General features: G+C 42.4%; 1 protein-coding gene and 2 pseudogenes across 3 annotated transcripts in view; 1 reads left to right on the forward strand and 2 right to left on the reverse strand.

Annotated features, from left to right (window-relative positions):
• Nucleotides 1–27,921, reverse strand: part of SEC24A (SEC24 homolog A, COPII coat complex component) — a 79,056-nt gene that overhangs the window by 10,203 nt on the left and 40,932 nt on the right. The window contains exons 12-19 of one of the 3 annotated variants that reach the window (XM_038007722.2): nt 25,097–25,152; nt 23,818–24,024; nt 21,407–21,527; nt 20,254–20,412; nt 13,926–14,099; nt 12,485–12,595; nt 9,194–9,369; nt 2,247–2,384 (exon numbers count right to left, since the gene is read on the reverse strand). In XM_038007722.2, coding sequence (XP_037863650.2) covers nt 2,247–2,384; nt 9,194–9,369; nt 12,485–12,595; nt 13,926–14,099; nt 20,254–20,412; nt 21,407–21,527; nt 23,818–24,024; nt 25,097–25,152 — 1,142 coding nt within the window. Of the gene's footprint in view, nt 1–1,379; nt 1,488–2,246; nt 2,385–9,193; nt 9,370–12,484; nt 12,596–13,925; nt 14,100–20,253; nt 20,413–21,406; nt 21,528–23,817; nt 24,025–24,054; nt 24,724–25,096; nt 25,153–27,921 lie in introns of those variants that run through there. The other 2 variants (XM_073010678.1, XM_008014473.3) reach the window with 2 other exon arrangements.
• On the reverse strand, nt 1,824–1,923 carry LOC119618469 (U6 spliceosomal RNA; annotated as a pseudogene).
• On the forward strand, nt 16,863–16,959 carry LOC119618460 (U6 spliceosomal RNA; annotated as a pseudogene).

Consider the following 27,921-nt stretch of genomic DNA (forward strand, 5'->3'; position numbering starts at 1 on the left):
TTTGGGCCTTGCTTAGGTAAATCAGAATTATTCATATTTAAATATAAAGAAGATGATGAAATAGTTATCACTTATTTTCAGTAGAGAAGGGGTTTCACCATGTTGGCCAGGCTGGTCTCAAACACCTGACTTCAGGTGATCCACCTGCCTCAGTCTCCCAAAGTGCTGGGATTACAGTTGTGATTTGCCATGCCTGGCCGTTAACTTCTGATCTTAACCCTTGTTTCAAAAAAAGAATGCAATAGGCCACCGCGGTGGCTCACCCCTGTAATTCTAGCACTTTGGAAGGCTGAGGCGGGTGGCTCACTTGAGGTTAGGAGTTTGAAATCAGCCTTACAACATGGTGAAACTCCGTCTTTACTAAAAATACAAAATTAGCAAGATGTGGTGGTGCACGCCTGTAATCCCAGCTACTCGGGAGGCTGAGGCAGGAGAATTGCTTGAACCCGTAAGGCGGAGGCTGTGGTGAGCCAAGATCGCTCCATTGCACTCCAGCCTGGGCAACAAGTGCGAAACTCCATCTCAAAAAAAAGAAAAAAAAAGTTACCTCAAATTTCATAGGCAATTTTCTTTTATATATGTAAAATATCTTAAATTCTTTTTCTTTTTTTTTTGGAGATGGAATCTTGCTCTATTGTCACTCAGGCTGGAGTACGATGGCACGATCTCGGCTCACCACGACCTCTGCCTCCTGGGTTCAAGCAATTCTCCTGCCTCAGCCTCCCGAGTACCCGGGATTATAGGTGTGCATCATCACGCCCAGCTAATTTTTGTATTTTTAGTAGAGACAGGGTTTCGCCATGTTGGTCAGGCTGGTCTTGAACTCCTGACCTCAGGTGATTCACTTGCCTCGGCCTCCCACAATGCTGGATTACAGGCATAAGCCACCGCGCCTGGCCCACATAATAAATTCTTTAAATTTTCAAAGGTTCTTTTTTTTTTTTTTAAGACGGAGTCTCACTCTGTCACCCAGGCTGGAGTGTAGTGGCATAATCTTGGCTCACTGCAACCTCTGCCTCCTGGGTTCAAGCAATTCTCTGCCTCAGCCTCCCGAGTAGCTGGGATTACAGGCTCCCGCCACCATGGCGGGCTAATTTTTTTGTTTTTTATATTTTTAGTAGAGACAGGGTTTCACCATCTTGGCCAGGCTAGTCTTGAACTCCTGACCTCATGATCCACCCGCCTCGGCCTCCCAAAGTGCTGGGATTACAGGCATGAGCTACTGTGCCTGGCCTGAAACGTTTTTAACCGAAATATTATTTCCAAAATCTATATCTTAGCTTGATCACAATTTTAGAAAGATTATGATTTAACATTTTCATTCTTGTGACTTTAATTGTGGTAAATTTCTACCAAAGGAAAACAATGTTACAATTTAGATAAATATTTTTTCTTTAATTCAAGGACACTGTTACATTGAACTGGGTGTTCAGATTTAATTTCACTCTCAGATCTAGATGTGCGCTTGTTCCAGTCTGGAATGATTTCTGTAACAAAAAACCCCCATCCCCCAGAAAAGATATTTTAAAAATACACCTAGAACTTTTTTTTTTTAAAATACTTAGTTCTGATACACATGTGCAGAATGTGCAGATTTGATATATAGGTATACGTGTGCCATGGTGTTTTGCTGCACCCATCAACCTGTCATCTGGGTATTAAGCCCCGCATGCATTAGGTATTTGTACTAATGCTCTCCTTCCCCTTGTCCCCACCCCCTGACAGTCCCCAGTGTGTGATATTCCCCTCCCTGTGTCCATGTGTTCTCATTGTTCAACTCCCGCGTATAAGTGAGAACATGCGGTGTTTGGTTTTCTGTTCCTAAAAATGCGTCATGAATTTGTGTGTCATTCTTGCGCAGGGGCCATGCTAATCTTCTCTGTATCATTCCAATTTTAGTATATTTGCTGCTGAAGTGAGCAAAAATACACCGAGAACTTTTAAAATGTCAGTTGTTAAAAGATCAATTTGTTTGAATAAAGGTGCTCTGGTCAATTTGACAATCTTTCCATTTCTTAGATCTGCTCTACAAATGGTATTTTAAGAAATGTAAAGGCATTATTTTTAGGAGCTTCCCTATACTAAAATTTCTTTACTCAGACCTAGCCAAAAAATAATAATAATAATAATAAAATGAAATAAAAGATAAAGCAAATAATAAACAAACCCTTCCTCATTTCTGTACTGGACTATGATTAGGCTTACTAATCCTCAAGTAAAAGCCACAAAAAAGCAATCCATCTTACCTCATCTGAGAGATTGTCAACTCTATACAAACTGGGATGAGTTGTGAGCATAAGGTAAACCAAGGGCTGGTTTTTCACTTGACACATAGCAAAAATGCGTTCATCTAGACGTGCATTTGTCCCAGTCTGGAATGATTTCTGTAACAGAAAACCCCCATTCCCCACAAAAGAAGATATTTTAAAAATACATCCAGAATTTTTTAAATGCCAGTTGTTAAAAGAATATTTTCAGAGAGAATTCACAAATTTACTGTCAATTTTTTTAAAGTATCTTTTTTAAGAAGTCACACACGCCAGGCGCGATGGCTCAAGCCTGTAATCTCAGCACTTTGGGAGGCCGAGACGGGCAGATCACGAGGTCAGGAGATCGAGACCATCCTGGCTAACATGGTGAAATCCCGTCTCTACTAAAAAAATACAAAAAGCTAGCCGGGCGAGGTGGCGGGCGCCTGTAGTCCCAGCTACTCGGGAGGCTGAGGCAGGAGAATGGCCTAAACTCAGGAGGCGGAGCTCACAGTGAGCTGAGATCCAGCCACTGCACTCCAGCCTGGGCAACAGAGCGAGACTCCGTCTCAAAAAAAAAAAAAAAAAAAGTCACACACATCTATTAAACTGTAGCTATAGCCCCACCTAAAAGTCTTTTGAAATTAACTAACTGACCATGGCAAAGTTATCTGATCTCCACGGTGTCTGTTTCCTAGTTGATAAAATAGATCAAAACACTCTATCTATCATATAATGATCATGATAATGATGTAACAATCCAAGCAACACCATAGGAAGGATGAAGTTATATTGCAGATGACAAAGTAAAGGCACACATGAAGGACCAAAAAGATATCCATTACGTCAGTGGTCCTTTTTCATACCAGGGACTGGTTTCATGGAGGACAATTTTTCCACAGACTGGTGGGGACATGGTGGAGGATGATTTTGGGATGAAACTGTTCCACCTCATATCATCAGACATTAGATTCTCATAAGGAGCATGCAACCTAGATCTCTCGCATGCGCAGTTCACAATATGGTTGGTGCTCCTATGAGAATCTAATGCTGCCACTTATCTGACAGGAGGCAGAGCTCAGGCAGTAACGCTCCCTCACCTACTGGTCACCTCCTGCTGTGTGGCTCACTTCCTAACAGGCCACCCACTGGTACCAGTCTGTGGTCCAGGGGTAGTGCACTTAGAACCCTGCACTAAATGGTCCATAAGTGCTGGGTGAATGATTAATGGCAGCTGTCATTGATTCTCCCACCATACAAACGATATAACAAAGAATACTAATAAACAAGAAACCATAATACTACTACAAATGAGGAAAGCTTCTTAGTAAAATGAGTTAATAAGTAACTATGATATTTAACTGTTATTATTTTCTTTACACAGATAAAAATGGAGAAGAAAAAAGATATGGGTAAGGTTTTTTTTTTGTTTTTTGTTTTTTTGAGACAGAGTCTCCCTCTGTCACCCAGGCTGGAGTGTAGTGCTGTTCGATCTCTGCACACTGCAACCTCTGCCTCCCGGGTTCAAGCGATTCTCCTGCCTCAGCCTCCTGAGTAGGTGGGATTACAGGTGCGTGCAACCACGCCCGGTTTTATCTTTTTCTTTTCTTTTCTTTTTTTTTTTTTTTTTTGTATTTTTAGTAGAGACCAGGTTTCAGCATATTGTTCAGGCTGGTCTTGAACTCCTGACCTCATGATCCACCCGCCTTGGCCTCCTAAAGTGCTGGGATTACAGGCGTGAGCCACCACGCCCAGCCAGTTGTGGGTAAGGTTTTAAGTATTCCAATTGATGAAAAGGAGTAAAATAGGCAGAGAGAAAATAATAATGAAATTATGTATTAAAACAAGTACACTGAGCCGAGTGCTGTGGCTCACACCTTTAATCCCAGCACTTTGGGAGGCCAAGGCAGGTGGATCACAAGGTCAAGAGTTCGAGACCAGCCTGACCAACATGGTGAAATCCCATCTCTACTAAAAATACAAAAAATTAGCCGGGCATAGTGGTGCATGCCTGTAATCCCAGCTACTCAGGAGGCTGAGGCAGGAGAATCACTTGAACCTAAGAGGTGGAGATTGCAGTAAGCAGAAATTATGTCACTGCACTCCAGCCTGACTGACAGAGTGAGACTGTCTCAAAAAAAAAAAAAAAAAAAAACACTGACTACATTAAAGGAAGATTATAAAAGCTCTTAAGATTTTAATGGAAGAAACAAAGTTCCATCTATTCATTTAAAAAATATTTCCTGGGCCGGGCGCGGTGGCTCAAGCCTGTAATCCCAGCACTTTGGGAGGCCGAGACGGGCGGATCACGAGGTCAGGAGATCGAGACCATCCTGGCTAACACAGTGAAACCCCGTCTCTACTAAAAAATACAAAACACCAGCCGGGCGAGGTGGCGGCGCCTGTAGTCCCAGCTACTCGGGAGGCTGAGACAGGAGAATGGCGGGAACCCGGGAGGCGGAGCTTGCAGTGAGCTGAGATCCGGCCACTGCACTCCAGCCTGGGCAGCAGAGCAAGACTCCGTCTCAAAAAAAAAAAAAAAAAAAAAATATTTCCTGAGTGTCTATTATATACTAGGAACGGTTCTAACTGCTAGGACAAAAAAATGAATGAAAAAGATAAAAATCCTTGTCCTCATAAAGTTTACATTCTATTAAGGGAAGAATAAAAAATAAGCAAAATATGTGGTATGTCGGTGATAAATGCTATAGGAAAAATACAGGAGGTAAGAGTGATTAAAGGTGTCAGGATGGTGTGGGATTAGGGTGTTGCATATTAAATGGGGAAGATCAAAGAACGTAGGCTTTAGAATAAAGCATTTCAAGAAAGGCCTGAAGGAGAAAGAAGAGCTCAGATTTTTTTTTTTTTTTTTTTTTTTTTTTGAGATGGAGTCTTGCTCTGTCACCCAGGCTGGAGTGCAGTGGCACAATCTCGGCTCACTGCAACCTCCGCCTCCTGGGTTCACGCCATTCTCCTGCCTCAGCCTCCTGAGTAACTGGGACTACAGGCGTTCACCACTATGCCCTGCTAATTTTTTGTATTCTTTAGTAGAGACGGGGTTTCACTGTGTTAGCCAGGATGGTCTCGATCTCCTGACCTCGTGATCCACCCGCCTCGGCCTCCCAAAGTGCTGGGATTATAGGCGTGAGCCACCGCGCCCAGCCGAGCTCAGATTTTTAAATGTTAAAATTTAAATATTTGTCAGGCACGGTGACTCATGGCTGTAATCCCAACAATTTGGGAGGCCAAGGTGGGTGGATCATGAGGTCAGGAGTTTGAAACCAGCCTTACGAACGTGGTGAAACCCCGTCTTTACTAAAACTACAAAATTAGCAAGACGTGGTGGTGCACGCCTATAATACCAGCTACTTGGGAGGCTGAGGCAGGAGAATTACTTGAACCCGGGAGGCGAAGGTTGCAGTGAACCGAGATTGTGCCATTGCACTCCAGCCTGGGCAACAAGAGCCAGACTCTGTCTCAAAAAAAAAAAATTAAATATTTATGTAATCTGTGTACTTATATTCAGAAATGGAAATACATAATTTGAATTAGAGAAGTGAGAACTAGAGGTTGGGCACGGTGGCTCATGCCTGTAATCCCAGTACTTTGGGAGGCCATGGAAGGCAGAGATCACAAGGTCAGGAGTTCGAGACCAGAATGGCCAACATAGTGAAACCCTGTCTCTACTAAAAATACAAAAAATTAGCTGGGCATGGTGGCGGGTGCCTGTAATCCCAGCTACTCTGGAGGCCGACGCAGGAGAATCATTTGAATCCAGGAGGCGGAGGTTGCAATGAGCCAAGATCACGACACTGCACTCTAGCCCGGACAGCAGTGTGAAACTCCATCTCAAAAAAAAAAAAAAAAAAAAGAACTGTAGATTCAAAAGCCACTCCTACTAGAAAGTAATGAGTTGCTCTTCTCACCTGGAAAAAACTATACACAACAGACAAGTAGATCCCAGAGTTTAGGAAAAATACAGACAAGATGCAGGCCAGGTGTGGCAGCTCACGCCTGTAATCCCAGCAATTTGGGAGGCCGAGGCCAGTGGATCATTGAGGTCAGGAGTTCAAAACCAGCCTGGCCAACATGGGGAAACCCCGTCTCTACTAAAAATACAAAAATTAGCCAGGCGTGGTGGTGCACACCTGTAATCCCAGCTACTCAGGAGGCTGAGGTCGCAGTGAGCCGAGATTGCCACTGCCACTCCAGCCTGGCGACATAGCAAGACTTAAAAAAAAAAAAAAAAAAAAAAAAAAAAAAAAAGATGCAGAGCAGTCCTTTATTTCTCTTATTAAAAAAATTTTTTTGTAGGGGTGGAATTTCACTATGTTGTCCAGGCTGGTCTCAAACTCCTAGACTCAAGCAATCGATCCTCCCGCCTTGGCCTCCCAAGGTGCTAGGATTACAGGCATGAGCCACTGTGCCCAGCCAGCAGTCCTTTAACAGTTCTGGAATCTGGAATGCTTATTCAGGTGCATTTTTAACATGAGTTGTTTCTTAATTTAAAAAATTAAACAAAATTTTTAATAGAGACATTCTTGCTTTCTTGCCCAGGCTGGTCTCAAACCTCTAGCTTTAAGCAATCCTTCTACCTTGGCCTCTCAAAATATATTGGGTTATAGGTATGAACCACAGCACCTGGCCAACATGAGCTTTTATTTATTTAATTTTTATTTTAAGAGAAGGAGTCTCGCTGTGTCACCCAGGCTGGAGTGCAGTGGTGCAATCTCAGCTCACTGCAACCTCTGCCTCCTGGGTTCAGGCGATTCTCCTGCCTCAGCCTCCCAAGTAGCTGTGACTACAGGCATGTGCCACCATGCCCTGCTAATTTTTGTAATTTTTGTGGAGACGAGGTTTCACCACTTTGGCCAGGCTGGTCTCAAACTCCTGAACTCAAGTGATCTGCCTGCCTTGGCCTCCCAAACTGTTGGGATTACATGCATGAGCCACCATGGCCAGCCAACACGAGCTTTTAAATAAAATTTTATAAGGGAAGTTTATCCTGAGGCAAAAAGCTTGGACATTCAATTTTGGACTCTGGATAAATAAGCCTACTCCACCAGACCAGAGTTTTCCTTCTTTTCTGGGAGGAAGGCAAAGAGCAGGCAGGGAAGACATGTAAATAATAAATAGCAAATGAAAAACCCTACAAACAAAATAAAACAAAGAAAAACCCTACAAACATTTAAACTCAAAGACAAGGATATGGCAGTCCAATCCAGATCATGGAAACAAGTATGCAGGTATACAGGTATAATAAAGTGTATCTGAAGAAGATTAAGGGCCAGGCATGGTGGCTCACGGCTGTGATCCCCACACTTTGGGAGGCTGAGGCGGGAGGATCACCTGAGGTTGGACGTTAGAATCCAGCCTAACCAATATGGTGAAACCCTGTCTCTACTAAAAATACAAAAATTAGCTGGGGTGTGGTAGTGCATGCCTATAATCCCAGCTACTCAGGAGGCTGAGGCGGGAGAATTGCCTGAACGCAGGAGGTGGAGGTTGAACCCAGAAGGTGGAGGTTGCAGTGAGCTGAGATCATGCCATAGGGCTCCAGCCTGGGCAATAGAGGCAGACCCTGTCTCAGAAAAAAAAAAAAAAAAAGAAGATGATTAAGAAGTGTAATTGGTAGCTCATGCCTGTAATCCTAGCACCTCGAGAGGCCAAGGCAGGCAAATCACCTGAGATCAGGAGTTTGAGACAAGCCTGACCAACATGGTGAAACATTGTCTCTACTAAAAACACAAAATTAGTCGGACATAGTGGCACACGCTTGTAATCCCAGCTACTCGGGAGGCTGAGGCAGGAGAATCACTTGAACCTGGGAGGTTGAGGTTGCGTTAAGCCAAGATCGTGCTACTGCACTCCAGCCTGGGTGACAGAGCAAGACTCCATCTCAAAAAAAATTAAAAAAAAAGAGAGAAGTGTAATGTCGCTGAAATTCTGTAGGGACAGGAAAGAGCCAAAAAATAAAAATAAAATAAAATCACATGTATGGTATCTTCTTTTTTTAAAAAAGTTAACTTTCTTGTTGGTGAAAAATTCTAATTGCATATATTTATGAGGTATAAAGAGATGCTATGATACAGTATAAAATGTGGAATGATTTAATGAAGCTAGGTAACATACCCGTAACCTCAAATAGTTATCACTTATTCTTCCTGTCTAACTAAAACACTGTACCTTTTGTTCAATATCTCCCCATTCCTTCCTCACCACCCAGCCTCTAGTAACCACTATTCTGCTTTCTGCTTTTGTGTGTTTGATTTCTAGCTTTCATATATATAAGTGAGAACACGCAGTGCATGTGTGCTTTCTTGCACCAGCAATATAATATAAAATTCTTGTTTTGGAAAACTGATTATCAGTTGAATTTTTTATAATGTCACTGAATACTTAGTTTAAAGAAGCATCTTATGAACAAGGAACTTACTCTGAATCAGTTTTCTGTAAGTTTTTTTGGTTATTAAACTTTTCAAAGTTCAAATAAGAGGTAAGGCCCCTGTTATCAAAAATTTAACCAGCATAAAGTTACATATACAATGTTTACGGATTCATAGGAAAAAAATTTTGCCTTTTGATGTTTCCATTGTGTTCGTTTCTTTCTTTTTGTTTGTTTATTTTGAGACAGCGTCGGGCTCTCTCGCACAAGCTGGAGTACAGTGGCGCGATATGGGCTCACTACAACCTCTGTCTCCTGGACTCAACCATCCTCCCACCTCAGCCTCCCAAATAGCTGGGACTACAGGTGTGCACCACCACACCTGGCTAGTTTTTTTGTATTTTTTGCAGAGACCAGGTTTCACCATGTTGCCTAGGCTGGTCTCAAATGCCTAGACTCAAGCAATCCACCCACGTCAGCCACCCAAAGTGCTGGGATTTCAGGTGTAGGCCACAGTGCCTGGCCATCACTGTGTTAGTTTCTGTACTGTTTTTCTTACCTGTTTAAGGAGAGCCAATACAAAAAGTGGGAAAAGCCGCAAAGAAAAAGGAACCATGAGTCCAGGCTGCTGGTTACTTAAGACTGAAGAACGGTAAGCTGAAAGGGAGTCAATGACTGCATTCACTAGAGCATCCCGAGCGTCACTCAGACTGGCAGTCATAGATCTGTCAACAGCTAAGCAAGGTGAGGGTAAGGACAAAAAAGAAATATGATAGAAGTTTAGCTAGTCCACTGTTAAGGATAGAAGAGATAATTTTTAAAAACTATACTAAGTATCTCTCCAATTTACTATATACACAAATGAGGCAAAACACAGCAGCTAAAAGCATGGTCTAGAGAACTGAGCCAACCTCTGTTGAAATGCTGCTCTGCTATTTCCTAGTTGTATAATGATTTGGCAAGTAATTTAACCTTCCTGAGCCTCAGTTATGCTACTGATTGTAATCCAACATTTTATATACCACTGAGAAAGAAAAATATTGCAATTAAACACACAATGCTTTCCTGTGTTTCCTGAAACACAGAGTGTTTCGAAACAGAGTTCTTTTGAAATTTTAATTTTAATTAATTAAACCAAATTTTTTGTACAAAGTCTCCCTATGTTGCCCAGGCTGATCTCAAACTTCTGGTCTCAAGCAATCCTCCTGCCTCAGCCTTCCAAAGTGCTGGGATTATAGGCACGAACCACTATGCCTAGCCCAGAGTTATTTCATATTTACAGAAAGAGTTCTTAGAGTTATTTATTTATTTATTTATTTAGAGACAGAGTTTCGCTCTGTCGCCCAGGCTGGAGTGCAGTGGTGTGGTCTTGGCTCGCTGCATCCTCTGCCTCCCAGGTTCAAGCAATTCTCCTGCCTCAGCCTCCTGAGTAGCTGGGACTATAGCTGGGACTACAGACATGTGCCACCACACCCGACTAATGTTTTTTTTTTTTCTTTTTTGCATTTTTAGTAGAGATAGGGTTTCACCATGTTGGCCAGGCTGGTCTTGAACTCCTGGCTTCAAGTGATACACCCACCTCAGCCTCCCAAAGTCCCGGGATTACAGACATGAGCCACCATGCCTGGCCTCTTATTTAGACAGATTTTCATCATTTGTCATGCCACTCTGTTTATAAGCATTTCTGCATGAAAACTTTTTTTCAAAACTTTAAAAAAAAAAGGATAACTGTTTGGAAGACTTGTCAAACTTTAATTAAACTCCATCCACGTGGTACTAAAAGTACATTCAATATAGTAGCAGAACCAATACTTACGAAGTTGTGACAATTTATCAAAAATCCACAAAACCCACCTAATAGTTACTGATGTCATTCATAATAATAATCACAGTTACAAAAAAAAAATGTAACTTAAACAAAAAAATAAAGGCAATGATCTTCAAATTTCACAGGTCACAATCCTGAACATCTAACAACATAAAAGATTGAAGTGTGGGTAAATCCTTTACCAGGCTCCATGTAAAACATTTTTCCCAATAGGAAATTCAAGAAAGTGAGTAACTATTCCCGATACAGACAGAATTAAGTTTGAAGCAAATGGACTTACTGAGGCCGGGTGTGGTGGCTCACAGCTGTAATCCCAACAGTTTGGTAGGCCAAAGCAGGAAGATTGCTTGAGCCCAGGATTCAAGATCAGCCTGGGCAACATGGTGAGACTCTTTGTCTCTAAAAAAATTTTTTTAAAGGTAGCTGGGTGAGGGCCGGGCGTGGTGGCTCACGTCTGTAATCCCAGCACTTTAGGAGGCCAAAGTGGGTGGATCATGAGGTTAAGAGATCGAGACCATCCTAGCCAACATGGTGAAACCCCGACTCTACTAAAAATACAAAAATTAGCTGGGTGTGGTGTCGTGCGCCTGTAGTCCCAGCTACTCGGGAGGCTGAGGCAGGAGAATTGCTTGAACTTTGGGGGCAGAGGTTGCAGTGAGCTGAGATTGTGCCACTGCACTCCATCCTGGGAGGCTGAGTGAGACTCCGTCTCAAAATAAAATAAAATAAAATAAAGGAAATGAAATGAAATGAAATAAAATAAAATAAAATAAATAAAAGTTAGTTAGCTGGGTGTGGTGGTGTGGGCCTCTAATCCCAGTTATTCAGGAGGCTGAGGTGGGAGGACCCCTTGAGCCCAGGAGGTCAAGGCTGCAGTGAGCTAGAACCACACCACTGCATTCCACCCTGGGTGACAGAGCAAAACTCTGTTTTTCAAAAACCAAAGAAAGAAAATAGACCCACTGAAAGTCTTCCTTCAAGTAGAAAGACCACAAGAATCAAAATGATGTTACTAAGCTCTATGTATTTGAAAAGGGACCAAAAAAATCAAGAAGGCAATTGTATCTGAGATGGAAATAAATAGGTTAAGAAGTTACTGATGTAAGTTTTCTATTGGCTCACATGATGTGGCTGTAAAAAAATGTATGGTGGTAAACTGGTTTTTCAATCCCAAATTCCATGACTCTAAGTCTAATGATCTTTATGGTACACTGTTTCACATAAAAAGAGTATTAAATAGCACTAATATTAACCATTACATAAGATATAGTTGGCCGGGCACGGTAGCTCACGCCTGTAATCCCAGCACTTTGGGAGGCCAAGGCAGGCGGATCACCTGAGGTCGGGAGTTCAAGACCAGCTGACCAACATGAAGAAACCCTGTCTCTACTAAAAATACAAAAATTAGCCGGGCATGATGGCACATGCCTGTAATCCCAGCTACTTGGGAGGCTGAGGCAGGAGGATCTCTTGAACCCGGGAGATAGAGGTTGTGGTGAGCTGAGATCATGCCATTGCACTCCAGTCTGGGCAACAAGAGCGAAACTCCAGCTCAAAAAAAAAAAAAAAAAAAAAAAGATACAGCTAAGTTCAGTGTAGACAAATATAGTGTCTACACTATAGTGGTTACTTAAGGCCAGGCCAGTAAGGGAGAGAGGAAGAAGAGGGCAGTAACTGCTAATGAGCATGAGGTTTCTCTTGGGGCAACAGAAATGTTATAAAATTAGATTGTGGTGATAGCTGTACAACTCTGTAAAAACACTAAAAACAAATGAATTATCAACTAAATTGGATGAAATGGTATGGTATGTAATTATATCTCAATAAATTTGTTTAAATAAACAAACAAAAAAGATAAGATTATCTGCAGCAGATCTTTTCATTCAAATAGTTACTTAGCAGGCACCCAGGGGATCTAAAACATTCAAACTATAAAGCTAACTATTTAAGGGAAAACAAAACTGTTTGGATGTGCCTAATGTTATTACTTGTAAAATATTTATAAGAGATAACAACTCTTACCCATATTGGCCAATAACCCTGAAATTGCTTGAACATCAGCTCCAAGAAAGACATCATTCAGAGTTGAAACTACTGGCAAACACAAAGTATGAACACGAATTCTTCTTTCGCCTTTGGGGAAAATACACAAACAACAGTAAGGGGCAACTATATATAATAAAAGATTATGTTAAAGTCACTTGGAAAAATCACTTCTTAGCTGGGTGCAGTGGTGCACCCCGGTAGTCCTAGCTACTCCAGAGGCAGAAACAGGAGGATCCCTTGAGCTCAGGAGTTCAAGTGCAGCCTGGGCAATACAGTGAGACTCCATCTCTTAAAAACAAACTATATATATATATATGAAAAAAATCACTTATTTTCAATTTAGAACCAGGTAGTATAGTTATATAGTAAGCAGAGATAGTATCAAAAGTTTTATATTAGCCAGACACAGTGGCTCACACCTGTAATCCCAGCACCCAGCACTTTGGTAGGCTAAGGTGAGAGGATCACCTGAGGCGAGGAGTTCAAGACAGGGCTGGACACTTAAGAACCTATTTCTATTAAAAATAAGTAAGTACATAAATATTAAAAGTTTCATCCTTTTTTATTTTATAGAAACAAGGTCTCATTCTGTTGTCCAGGCAGAAGTGCAGTAGCACAATCATAACTCACTGCAGCCTCAAACTCCTGGGCTCAAACAATCCTCCCTACTCAGCCTCTCAAGTAGCTAGGACTACCAGTGTATGCCACTATACCTGGCTAATTAAAAAAATATTTTTTTAGAGACAGTGTCTCACTATGTTGTCCAGGCTGGTCTTGAACTCCTGGCCTCAAGTGATCCTCCCCAGTCAGCCTTCCAAAGTGCTAGGTTTATAGGCCACCACACCTGGCCCTACTTCTTTTAATTTTTTTTAACTATAAAATTCTTTTCATTCAGGTTATTACTAAATGAACAGGGATCGTATTCAAATGACAATATGCTAAATTTTTTTAAATCTCTTTTTTGAACTTCTTAGTTGGTTTACTGCTTTTAGTAATGAAAATTTTAAGGGCTGGGCACAGTGGCTCATGCCTGTAATCCTAGCACTTTGGGGGGCCAAGGCAGGCAGATCACGAGGTCAAGAGATTGACACCATCCTGGCCAACATGGTAAAATCCTGCCTCTACTAAAAATATAAAAATTAGCTGGGTGTGGTGGGGCACATCTGTAGTCCTAGCTACTTGGGAAGCTGAGGCAGGAGAATCACTTGAACACAGGAGGTGGAGGTTGCAGTAAGCAGAGACCGCGCCACTGCACTCCAGCCTGGAGACAGAGTGAGACTCCGTCTCTAAGTAAATAAATAAATAAATAAATTTTAAGTGAGCACACATAAAATATGCTACATGTGTTTTACAGCCTGTTTTGACATTTGAAATCCAAATAATATTTGAACATTTGAAATCCAAACAAACAACTTACCTTTGCTGGATGTATACAAGAGTGCTGACTGAAAAGAAACCAACTGAGTGTCAGTAAGACTCTCTTCCACTGACATCTGTACTGCATACCCAGCATCTGGGTTGACGTTAGGCAAAGACAGTAAGTCGGTTGACCTAACAAAGAAGTTCCCATGGAAAGTATGAATGGAAAGACCTAAAAGAGAAAAAGGTAACAAAATGATTTTTATATACCTACATACTGATATTTACATTTTATCCTAGTTACTTATCAGATTGGCAAAAAGAAATCTAGATAATACACAGTACTTACTGAGGTTAAGGAATAACAGATGCCTTTTGAAATGAAGGTGGGGATACTAATTTTCAAAAAACATTTTTGGGTCAGGTGCAGTGGCTCACGCCTGTAATCCCAGCACTTTGGGAGGCCAAGGCGGGTGGATCTCCTGAGGTCAGTTCGAGACTAACCTGGCCAGTAACATGGTGAAACCCTGTCTCTACTAAAAACACAAAAATTAGCCAAGCATGGTGGCAGGTGCCTGCACGGGAGGTTGAGGCAGGAGAATTGCTTGAACCCAGGAGGCAGAGGTTGCAGTGAGCTGAGACTGCGCCACTGCACTCCAGACTGGGCGACAGAGCGAGACTCTATCTCAAAAAGAAAAACAAAAAACATTTTTGGAGGATAATTTGACAGTATCTATCAAAATTCTAGATACTTATTTTGACTTTAGCAATTCCATATCAAAGAATGTGTCCTACAGATATCCTCATTTAAGTGCCAAATTTATACATGCAGGAAAATTTCAAGTAGACTGGTGTGTCACAGCAAAAAAATTTAGAAATACTTTCGATGGGTATCAGTAGAAAAACTAGGCCAGGCACAATAGCTCATGCCTGTAATCCCAACACTTTCGTAGGCTGAGACAGGAGGATCAGTTGAGGTCAGGAGTTCGAGACCAGCCTGGGCAACATGGTGAAATCCTGTCTCTACTAAAAATACAAAAATTAGCCAGGCTTGGTGGCACACACCTGTAGTCCCAGCTACTCGGGAGGCTGAGGCAGGAGAATCGCTTGAACCCAGGAGGCAGAGGTTGCAGTGAGCCGAGATTGTGCCACTGCACTCCAGCCTAGGTGACAGAGTGAGACTCTGTCTCAAAAAACAAACAAACAAACAAAACTAAACTGTGATTTGTCCAATCTGCTGAATACTAGGTAGAATAGGTAGAAGTTTAAATTAATGTGATGGATTTATATGATCTAAAATTAATGAATCTTCAAGGTTTATTGAATAAAAATACATACAATATGTCACTTATGTAAATAGACCATAAGATATGTTTTCCATGGAGATGTACCGAAGTATGTAAATGTACAGGAAATTCGGTATATACCAAGTGATATATATCATTTTTAATAGGAAATTCTGATATATATCATTTTTAACTACATAAAAATGAAGTGAAAGTGTATGTGTCACATACACACGCAAGCTGATACAGGAAGACTTTAGCTTTATCAATGATGTTTTTATTTTTTACAAGAAAAATAGATGCACATGTTGCTTGTGAAATAAAAACCAACTTAAAAATAGTAATCAGGATTAAAGAGAATGCTGGGCATGGTGGCACATGCCTGTAATCCCAGGTATTCAGGAGGCTGAAGCAGGAAGATTGCTTAAGCCCAAGAGTTGAAAGCAAGCCTGGTCAACATAGTGAGACCCTGTCTCTTAAAAATAAATATATAACATTAAAAAAGAAAGAAAGAAAATGGAGAATGTGGGTCTGTACATATAAAAATAGAAAGGTGTTCCAAGATATTGTGAAAAAAATTAAAAAGCCAGGCATAATTCCTCACTGCTTTTACTTGAAGTTCAAAATATATGTTTATAAATGCCATAGGAAAGTTTCTGTTTTTGTTTTTGTTTTTTTGAGACAGAGTTTCGCTATTTTTGCCCAGGCTGGAGTGCAATGGCGCGATCTTCGCTCACTGCAACCTCTGCCTCCCAGGTTCAACCTCCTGCCTCAGCCTCCCAAGTAGCTGGGATTACAGGCAACTGCCACCATGTCTGGCTAATTTTTTTTTTTTTTGTATTTTTAGTAGAGACGAGGTTTCACCATGTTGACAAGCATGGTCTCGATCTCTTGACCTTGTAATCCACCCGCCTCGGCCTCCCAAAGTGCTGGGATTACAGGCATGAGCCACCACTCCCGGTCATAGGAAAGTTTCTGAAGGGCATATGATTAACTGTAGAGTGGAACAGAGGTTAGGCTTGAGTTCTCATTTTATATTTTTTTGTACATTATTTGTGTTAACTTTTCTAAGAGTATGTATTTGATCTGTAGTGAATTTATCACAATGAAATAAAAAGAGAAACCTAAGCAAGCTAACCACAAAGCTTTATTAAGCACTCTAGAAAGAGGGTGGTGGGCCGTAGTGGCTCACACCTGTAATCCCAGCACTTTGGGAGGCCGAGGCAGGCAGATCACGAGGTCAGGAGTTCGAGACCAGACTGACTGACATGGTGAAACCCCATCTCTACTAAAAATACAAAAATTAGCTGGGCATGGTGGCACTTGTCTGTAATCCCAGCTACTCGGAAGGCTGAGGCAGGAGAATCACTTGATCCCGGGAGGCGGAGGTTGCAGTGAGCCGAGACTTCACCACTGCACTCCAGCCTGGGCAACAGCAAGACTCTGTCTCAAAAAAAAAAAAAAAAGAAAGAAAGAAAGAGGGCAAAGGAGTTGCCTGGCATATCCCAAAGCTGTTTATGCAAAATAAGGTACATATAAAAATAGCCTCTGTCTTGACAAGTAAAAAAGGTCTTAAAAGCACATTAGGATGCACATTTCCCTTAATTTATAACAGGTATCTGCAGAAAAAAACATTTCTGAGGTCAGTCTCCAATGAATCGGATCCAACAAATGTACCCTTTAAAACATAAACACTAAAAAACTATTAGGTGCTCACTTTGACAGCATGTATACTAAAATTGAAACAATACAGAGAAGATTAGCATGACCCCTGCGTAAGGAAGAAGTGAAGCGTTCCATATCTTAATTAAAAATTATAAAATAAAAATTATTAGAATTAATAAATGCAGCAAGGGTATTTTTTTTTTTTTTTTTTTTTTTTTTTTGAGACGGAGTCTCGCTCTGTCGCCCAGGCTGGAGTGCAGTGGCTCAATCTCGGCTCACTGCAAGCTCTGCCTCCCGGGTTCACGCCATTCTCCTGCCTCAGCCTCCCGAGTAGCTGGGACTATAGGCGCCCGCCACTGCGCCCGGCTAATTTTTTTCTATTTTTTAGTAGAGACGGGGTTTCACCATGGTCTCGATCTCCTGACCTTGTGATCCGCCCACCTCGGCCTCCCAAAGTGCTGGGATTACAGGCGTGAGCCACCGCGCCCGGCCCAAGGGTATATTATTATAGTGAAAGATAAATAAGAGAAAACTTCATCTTGCTCACGGTTTGACCGATAGATTTCAATATGTAATGGAACAGGTTAGTGGATCTTTATCTTTTTTTTTTTTTGCTATAGATTTCATATAAATAATTTTTCCATTGAAAAGAGTATTATTTTACTGGGCATGGTGATTCACACCTGGTAATCCCAACACTATGGGAGGCTGAGGTGGTAAGATTGCTTAAGTCCAGGAGTTTGAAACCAGCCTGGGTAACAGAGTAAAACTCTGTCTCTACAAAAAAAAAATTAAAAATTAGCTGGGCATGGTGGCATGCGCCTATGGTCCCAGTTATTTGGGAGGCTGAGCTAAGAGGATTGCTTGAGCCCAGGAGTTGAGGCTGCAGTGAGCTATGATCGTGCCACTGAACTCCAGCCAGGGGAAGAGAGCAACACTCTGTCTCCAAAAAAAAGAAAAAAGAGAGAGGAGAAGAAGAAAGAAAATTACCGCTCTACACCCCATTACAGAGCACTATTTATTTAAATAAAAACTCAATTTGTGCTCCACTCCTCCTTACAGAGCAATAATATTCATTTAAATACAAACTCAATTTGTGTAGCAGCAACGGAAAAAAAAAAAAATCCACCTTAAAACCAGGTTGATAATGTGGAGAAATGAAAAATGAGGCCGGGCGCTCTGGCTCACGCCTGTAATCCCAGCACTTTGGGAGGCCGAGGTGGGAGGATCAGGAGGTCAGGAGATCGAGACCATCCTGGTCAACACGGTGAAACCCCGTCTCTACTAAAAATACAAAAAATTAGCCGGGCGCGGAGGCAGACGCCTGTAGTCCCAGCTACTCCAGAGGCTGAGGCAGGAGAATGGCGTGAACCCGGGAGGAGGAGCTTGTAGTGAGCCGAGATTGTGCCACTGCACTCCAGCCTGGGTGACAGAGCGAGACTCCGTCTCAGGAAAAAAAAAAAAAAGAAAAATGAGAGTACAGGCCGGGTGCAGTGGCTCACACTTGTAATCCCAGCACTTTGGCAAGCCAAGGCAGGTGGATCACCTGAGGTCAGGAGTTCAAGACCAGCCTCACCAACATGGCAAAACCCTGTCTCTACTAGAAAATACAAAAATTAGCCAGGCGTGGTGGCAGGCACCTGTAATCCCAGCTACTCAGGAGCCTGAGGCAGGAAGAATTGCTTGAACCTGGGAGATGGAGGTTGCAGTGAGCCTAGATCACACCATTATACTCCAACCTGGGCAAGAGAGTGAGACACTGGCTCAGGGAAAAAAAAAAAAAGAGAGAGTACAAACTAAGAGATCTCCCACTTTTGGAAATAGTTACACAGTGAAAACAAACTTGATACCACTATAAAATTAAAAAATGGACAAAATAGTAAATTTTATGTTATATATATTTTACCACAATTTAAAAAAAAGTTTAAAAGCAAGATCCGTGGCTGGGTGTGGTGGCTCATGCCTGTAATCCTAACACTTTGGGAGGCTAAGGCAGGAGGATCACATGAGCCCACAAGCTTGAAACCAGCCTGGGCAACACAGGGAGACCCAGACTCTACAAAAAAAAAAAAATAAAGAATTAGCCAGGTGTGGTGGCTCACACCTGCAGTCCCAGCTACTAGGGAAGCTGATGTGGGAGGATCACTTGACTCAGGAAGGTGGAGACTCCAGTGAGCTGTGATTGCACTCCAGCCTGGACGATAGAATGAGACTCTCTCAAAAAAGATAGGGTCTAGGCTGGGTACAGTTGCTCACACCTGTAATCCCAGTACTTTGGGAGGCTGAGGTGGGCAGATCGTCTGATGTCAGGAGTTCGAGACCAGCCTGGCCAACATAGTGTAACCCCGTCTCTACTAAAAATACAAAAACTAGCCAGGCGCGGTGGTGCACACCTGTAATCCCAGCTACTCGGGAGGCTGAAGCAGGGAGAATCGCTTGAGCTCAGGAGGTAAAGGAGATTGCAGTGAGCCGAGACTCTGCCACTGCACTCCAGCTTGGGCGACAGAGCAATATACTGTCTTAAAAAAAAAAAAAGAAAAAAATAGACTCTATGTTCTTTTTTTTTTTTTTGGAGACAGAGTATTGCCCAGGCTGGAGTGCAGTGGTGTGATCTCTGCTCACTACAACCTCCAACGCCCAGGCCAGGCCCCAGCAATCCTCCCTCCTCAGCCTCCTAAGAAGCTGGGACTACAGACGTGCATCACCACGCTCAGCTAAGTTTTTGTATTTTTTGTAGAAACATCGCTTTGCAATGTTGTCCAGGCTGGTCTCTAATTCCTCGGCTCAAGTGATCCACCAGCGTTGGCCTCCCAAAGAGCTGGAATTACAGGCATAAGCCACTGTGCCCAGTCAGAGATAAGGTCTTTTTAAAAAAATTTAGATAATTCACACACAATAAAATTCTCCATTTAAAAATATACAAGTCAGCCAGGCGCGGTGGCTCACCTGTAATCCCAGCACTCTGGGAGGCCGAGGCGGGCAGATCACAAGGTCAGGAGATCGAGACCACGGTGAAACCCCATCTCTACTAAAAATACAAAAAATTGGCTGGGCCCGGTGGCAGGCGCCTGTAGTCCCAGCTACTCAGGAGGCTGAGGCAGGAGAATGGCATGAACCCGGGAGGCGGAGCTTGCAGTGAGCCGAGATAGCGCCACTGCACTTCAGCCTGGGGGACAGAGCGAGACTCCGTCTCAAAAAAAAAAAAAAAAAAAAAAAAAAAAAAAAAAATACAAGTCAGTGCTTTTGAGTATATTCTCAATAGGCCCCCCATTTTTTTGGTTACAATGTTTCTTCTCTCCTCTTAATTACATATTCCAGAGTCAGCAAAGTATCTCAGAAGGGCAATCTTATAAGACTAGATAAAAACATGTATATTTACTGGTACCAAAAATATTATTTACTCCTACACCAAAAAAAAAAAAAAAAAATTCCTACCTTTGGTGCACCGAATCCTCATGACTGCCTCAAAGCCAATCTTCCGAGTAAGGTATCTCTGTAGTTCCTTCTGTAATTTCTGCACTTGGACTGGGTTGTGCTGATGATGGTAAGAGGGATAGTAATAGACACTACCTGCTGAATACCGAGAAATACAACCTGGAAGAGAACACACACTGTTTCAAACTGTGCCGTTAACTACTTCTACTACACCAAAGTAACTGCAGACATTGGAATCAATCTTTTTCTTTTTTTTTTTTTTTTTGTTGAGACAGAGTCTCGCTTTGTCGCCCAGACTGGAGTGCAGTGGCCGGATCTCAGCTCACTGCAAGCTCCGCCTCCCGGGTTCACGCCATTCTCCTGCCTCAGCCTCCTGAGTAGCTGGGACTACAGACGTCCGCCACCTCGCCCAGCTAGGTTTTTGTATTTTTTAGTAGAGACGGGGTTTCACCGTGTTAGCCAGGATGGTCTCGATCTCCTGACCTTGTGATCCGCCCGTCTCGGCCTCCCAAATTGCTGGGATTACAGGCTTGAGCCACCGCGCCCGGCCAGGAATCAATCTTTCTTTAACTTTCCAAGGTAAACTACTGTCAGAAAGGATATTTCATTCCCTTTTTTTGAGACAGAGTCCCATTCTGTCACCCAGGTTGGAGTGCAGTAGTGATACCATGGGGTTCACTGCAGCCTTGACCTCCCCACCTCAAGCACTCTTCCCACCTCAGTCTTCCAAGTAGCTGGGACCACAGGTGTGTGCCACCATGCTGGATAGTTTTTTATTAAAAAAAAAAAATATATATATATATATATATATATATATTATTTGTAAATACAGGGTCTTCCTATGTTGCCCAGGTTGGTCTCAAACTCCTGGGCTCAAATAATCCTCCTGCATAGGCCTCACAAGTTGTTAGGATTACAGACATGAGCCATCATACCCGGCCTGCATTCCTTTAAATAGTAGCATAGAAATTTCTCTATTACTAAATGTTCGGACTAGAAGACTATGAGGTTTTTAATAGACTAAACTGACTGACTAACTCTCCCAAGGACATACATATTCTTTGACTTTGTCCTATATTTAGAAGACTATCATATAAGTACCATTTTGATATTCATTTAACAGAAAAAAAAAAAAAGATTACAAAGAACTTACCCAGAGAAGCCAAGTCAGAATACTGTCCACTGAGAAGGAATAAGTCAACGGCTACTTGCTGACCAGAACAGTCCAAGGCTAATTTCTTATAGAAGTCAGTGGATGGTGTCAGGTGTATATCCTATTTATAATAAATTACAAAGAGACATTTAAAAAAATCATTACATTGTCATAAAATCTAAATACACATCTACATATATCATGATGTTAACAACAATTGCAATTATTTCTGGGCATTCTACGAAGTCCTTTTCCTGTATGGTACTACTTGGTTTTTCATTAAGAAGCAAGTACTGCTTAGCAATTTTCTGTAAGTTCTAGCCAGGCGTGGTGGCTCACACCTGTAATCCTAGCACTTTGGGAAGCCGAGGTGGGTGGATTGCTCGAGCCCAGGAGTTTGAGACCATCCTGGGCAACATGGCTCTATTTATTTAAAAAAAAAAAAATATATATATATACACACACACACACACACATATGTTTTTTAAAATTTTCTGTATTTACTTTTAAAAAGAAATACATTTACTATAATAATTTCATAGTTGGCAAAGATTTTTTTATTGTAACTAAAATCTATTAAATGTTCAGAATGCTGGAAACTGTTCTAAACAATTCATGTGTAATACTTACTTAGTCCTTTCAACTACCCTAAGAGGTAAGTGCTATCATTATTTTCTTTCTTTTTTTGAGACAGAGTCTCACTCTGTCACCCAGGCTGGAGGGCAGTGGCGTTACCTCAGCTACCTCACTGCAGGCTCCTCCTGCCGGGTTCAAGCAATTCTTATGCCTCAGCCTCCCAAGTAGCTGGGACTACAGGTGCACACCACCACCCCCGGCTAATTTTCCGGTTTTTTTTTTGTTGTTGTTGTTGTTTCGAGATAGAGTCTTACTCTGTTGCTCAGGCTGGAGTGCAGTGGCACAATCTCAGTTCACTGCAACCTCCGCCTCCCAGGTTCAAGCGATTCTCCTGCCTCAGCCTCCTGAGTAGCTAGGATTACAGGCGTGTGCCACCATGCCTGGTTAATTTTTGTATTTTTAGTAGAGACAGGGTTTCATCATGCTGGTCAGACTGGTCTCGAACACCTGACCTCGTGATCCACCCACCTTGGCCTCCCAAAGTGCTAGGATTACAGGCATGAGCCACCATGCCCGGCCAATTTTTGTATTTTTTATAGAGATGGGGTTTCATCGTGTTGGCCAGGCTGGTCTCGAACTCCTGACCTCAGGTTATCCACCCGCCTCAGCCTCCCAAAGCACGGTCTTACAGGCATGAACCACCGCACCCAGTCATCTTTTTTGTTGTTGTTGTTTCCCAAGTTGGAGTGTAGTGGCACGATCTCACTGCAGCCTCCTGGGTTCAAGTGATCCTCTCACCTCAGCCTCCAGCGTAGCTAGGACTACAGGCTCTCAGCATCACACCTGGTTAATTTTTTTGTATTTTTGTAGGGACAGGGTCTCACTATGTTGCCCAGGTTGGTCCCAAACTCCTGAGCTCAATCAGTCCTTCCAACTCAGCCTCCCAAAGGGCTGGGACTATAGGCATAAGCCACCACACCTGACCCTTTATTTTCACCTTATATATAAAGAAACAAAGGGGTAAAGAAATTAATTTTTCAAGTTCCCACATGTAATAAACAGTGAGAATAGGCAGTCTGACTCCAGGAATGATATAATACCCAGTATGGTACACAGGTCTCTCTTTCATCTTTTGGGAAATATGGGTCTCAAAAACTTTAAAGTTTATGCACACAAGGTGCACACAAGCACCTTGGCCATCGATGTGCCAAATAAGACTATTATTTTTCTTTTCTTTTTTTTTGAGATGGAGTTTTGCTCTTGTTGCCCAGGTTGGAGTGCAATGGCGTAATCTCAGCTCACTGAAACCTCCGCCTCCCAGGTTCAAGCGATTCTCCTGCCTCAGCCTCCTGAGTAGCTGGGATTACAGGCATGTGACACCACACCCGGCTAATTTTGTATTTTTAGTAGAGACGGGGTTTCTCCATGTTGGTCAAGCTGGTCTCAAACTCCCGACCTCAGGTGATCCGCCTGTCTTGGCCTCCCAAAATGTTGGGATTACAGGCATGAGCCACCACGCCCAGCCAAATAAGACTATTCTTAACTGGTCAATCAGGTTCTCTTTGTCCCTGTCAAGCATATGCTGTTAGTCTCCCAGACTATTTCTCTGAAGGCAGACTGAATTGCTAGTGGCCTGCTAAAGATATTAAAAATTAAGGAAGGATGAATCAGGTAGAGAAAAATGTAACAAAATAAAAACGTCTACATAAAAGTTAATTTCCTTATAGTCCCTCCTCCCAACAATTGACAAATAAATTTAAAGAAAAAACAAGCTCTGTGGTCACAGAGGTGGAACACCAGCATAAACCTTATCAGACATTTCATGACTCTCTAACCTTAGCAGATGACCTGTGGTTTGGTTCCTCTCGTGGTTTCAGGGCTCCCACTCCAAGAGTTGGGAGTTGTGTTTGAAAGACAGACATTCGACCACCAGTTGGAGACATCAGCTTAAAGGCAGCCAGCAGTGCAGGACCCAAGGCACTCTGGGTCTCCAGAGTCTTAGTAAACATTTGTGGCAAAGTTTTCAGTAAATCTTGCACGAGCTTATAAAATAAAGCAAGAAAACTCAAGAGTGTCACAATTAAAATTTTTTTTCACATTCAGTCAGTATCTAATACAATAGACAAGACATTGAGTCATGATGATGGTCAGAGAGTCTACAGACACTAAACAATGAAGTTGGTCAAATGACAAGAAAGCCATTTTAAGTCAACATTATAAATTGGCAAGCAAGACAAATCAAAGTTGGGGCCTTACAGTTCTTGCACATGCAGTAGTCCAGCAAGACTATAAGTCCAAAATGTATCCAAAAGAACCATCACAGTTCAGAGATTTGTTATATTTTAATGCCATGAAATATGGCCTTCTCCATCACCTCTACATACTTTATTCTTTTAAGTACCAAAGTGAGTTTAGCTGTTCCCTGTTGCAAATCTAATATATCCAGTAACTTTGTCAACTAGTAATAGCACTACAAAAGAAAAACAACTACCTTTACAGGTTAGGTTGTACAAATAGAGTTAATGGGGAAAAAAATACTTCGCACTATGGCACAGTCACCATTGCCAACAGCAGAGACCATAGACTTGCTAGTTAAAATGTTACCCCTACGGCATATATGCATGTACAGGGTAGACAACATCCCCCCTTCAGACACATTCTGTTCACCTCTCACTGTATTATCTCATGGCAATTTCCAGGCAGGTAATAAGAGTTTCTTCTGAACTGACCCCAATGACACTCTGTGAATCAGAAAAGCAAAGGGCACTGAAAGCAGCCTACCTAATGTGCTTCTATGTAGTGACCAGAAGCTTTATCTCAGCAACCCTCCCAACTTCCCAAATGGCTGGCAAGACAGATTTCCTTCAGGTGTTCCTCCTTTATGGAATATGCTTATTTTCTTCCCTACTACAAATAACTTGCTTCATTAGACTTAAAAATGATCAGCTCAAGGTGGAACTCAAGAGCTGTTCATCTAATTATAAGAGCAAATATAAAATGCTACACATCTTAGAAATGTCACAGAAATAATAAAAATTTTACTTAAAGCTCATTTCAAAAACATATTCCTTCAATATTTCAATTAAACATGTCAGGTAGGAAAATGTGCCTTACCTCTTTACTTTCATTTAAGTTTACTAATAAGTTCTCTGGCATAGGTATAAAAACATCTGAAAGAAGAAATACATATTTATTTTAAACAAAATATAATAATTAAAAGTGTTCCAAAAATACAACACTAATGCAATTAACCACCCCTTCCTTAAAAATAAGCCACCTCCTCCACTATTGTAGCACTGTTTACATGTGTCCAAAGAGTCACCAAAAAACCACAATGATACAGGTATCTACTGCAAATTTTCTGCTTCTTGTCTGCTACCTTGTAAAAGGTATAGCCTCCCAATTAGAAAATATTTATCTGGGCTGGGTGCAGCAGTACACGCCTGTAATCCCAGCACTTTGAGAGGCTGAGGTAAGTGAATCACTTGAACTCAGGAGTTTGAGACCAGCCTGGGCAACACGGTAAAACCTTGTCTCTATAAAAAATACAAAAACGAGCCAGGCATGGTGGTGCATGCCTATAGTCCCAGCTATGTGGGAGGATTCCTTGAGCCCAGGAGGCTGAGGCTGCAGTGAGCCAAGATTGCACCACTGCACTCCCAGGCTAGGCAGGAGGTTGAAACCCTGTCTCAAAAAAAAAAAAAAAAAAGAAAAGAAAGAAAAAAAGAAAATATTGATCTGTACTCACTGAATACGGGTTTGTGTAAGTGCTATGCTTCTTAGGCTAAAGATAATAATTTACAATTCTGCTTTGACCCTTTTTTTTTTTTTTAAATGGCTAGCCCTGGAAGCCAGCCAAAGATACACTATTGGCATTGAGACATCTTTTTGACTAACATGACACACAAGAATGCTGTCTTTATAAGGAAGCAATACAGCTCACCAATAGCTCTGTCATTCACAAAGCGTATGCTTTCTTATAAAGAAGGTCGGCCAGGCACGGTGGCTCATGCCTGTAATCCCAGTACTTTGGGAGGCCGAGGCGGGCAGATCACAAGGTCAGGAGTTTGAGACCAGCCTGACCAATGTGATGAAACCCATCTCTAGTAAAAATACAAAAAGTTAGTCAGGCATGGTGGTGGGCACCTGTAGTCCCAGCTACTTGGGAGGCTGAGGCAGGAGAATTGCTTGAACCCGGGAGGCAGAGGTTGCAGTGAGCTGAGATGGCGCCACTGCACACCACCCTGGGGGACAGATCAAGACCCGTCTCAAAAGAAAAAAAAAAAAAAGGCCCACACCAGTGCCTTTAAAAAGGGACTACGGGCCAGGTGCGGTGGCTCATGCCTATAATCCCAGCACTTTGGGAGGCCGAGGCGGGTGGATCACGAGGTCAGGAGTTCAAGACCAGCCTGGCCAAGATGGTGAAACCCTGTCTCTGCTAAAAATACAAAAATTAGCCAGGCATGGTGGTGGGCGCCTGTAATCCCAGCTATTCGGGAGGCTGAGGCAAATAATTGCTTGAACCCAGGAGGCAGAGGCTGCAATGAGCCGAGATTGCGCCACTGCACTCCAGCCTGGGTGCCAGAGCAAGACTCCTTCTCAAAAAAAAAAAAAAAAAGAAAAAGAAAAAAAAAAGGGACTATGGAGGCCGGGCATGGTGGTTCATGCCTGCTGTAATCCCAGCACTTTGGGAGGCCAAGGTGGACAGTTCACTTGAGGCCAGGAGTTTGAGACCAGACTGGCCAACATAGTGAAACCCCATATTTACTAAAAAATACAAAAAATTAGCTGGCATAATGGCACACACCTATAATCCCAGCTACTCGGAAGGCTGAGGCATGAGAATCACTTGAACCTAGGAGGCAGAGACTGCAGTGAGCCAGTGAGCTGAGATTGCGCCACTGCACTGCAGCCTGGGCAACAAAGCAAGACTGTCTCCAAAAACACAAAACAAAACAAAACAAAACAAACAAAGAAAATTAATGGGACTGCAAAATCAAGCGAATCAGAAGGTATGCTAACTGCCCACTTCAGATGAGCCTCTCAGGATTCACATTTATTCTTGCTTAGTAATTCTTCCTTAGAAAGGGAGTAAACTGGGAAGAGAGTGGTGGAAGATTACAAGGTTAATCACTTTCTACATTTCTATAGTTTGTTTCTTTTTACAAAAAAATAAGGCCTGGCCAGGTGTGGCCCATGCCTGTACTCCCAACACTTTGGGAGGACGAGGTGAAAGGACTGCCTAAGGCCAAAAGCTTGAGACCAGCCTGTGCAACTTAGCAAGACCTTGGCTCCACAAGAAATTTTAAAAATTAGCTGGGCATGGTAGCGTGTACCTGTAGTCCTAGCTACTTGAAAAGCTGAGGTGGAAGGATCGCTTGAGCCCAGGGCTTCAAGGCTGCAGCGAGCTATGATTGCACCACTGCGCTGCAACGTGGGAGACAGAGTCTCTGTCTTTAAAAAAATAGTAATAGCCAGGCGCGGTGACTCACACCTGTAATCCCAGCACTTTGGGAGGCAGAGGCGGGTGGATCACCTGCGGTCAGGAGTTCAAGACCAGCCTGGCTAACATGGTGAAACCCCGTTTCTACTAAAAATACAAAAAATTAGCTGGGCATGGTGGCACGCACCTATAATCCCAGCTACTCAGGAGGCTGAGGTAGGAGAATTGCTTGAACCTGGGAGGCGGAGGTTGCAGTGAGTGGAGATGGTGCCATTGCACTTCAGTTTGGGCAACAAGAGCAAAACTCCATCTCAAAAAAAAAAATAATAATAATGATAACTCCCTATTGATTGCCCTTCCCCCCCAGCACCTGGTAACCTCTATTCCATTTTCTGTCTCTATGAATTTGCCTATTCTAGGTATTGTATATAAGTGGAACCATACAATATTTGTGTCGTTTTGTGTCTTGCTTATTTTACTTAGTATGTTTTCCAGG

This window comes from Chlorocebus sabaeus, chromosome 23 (genome assembly GCF_047675955.1).
Source record: "Chlorocebus sabaeus isolate Y175 chromosome 23, mChlSab1.0.hap1, whole genome shotgun sequence".
Lineage (NCBI taxonomy): Eukaryota > Metazoa > Chordata > Mammalia > Primates > Cercopithecidae > Chlorocebus > Chlorocebus sabaeus.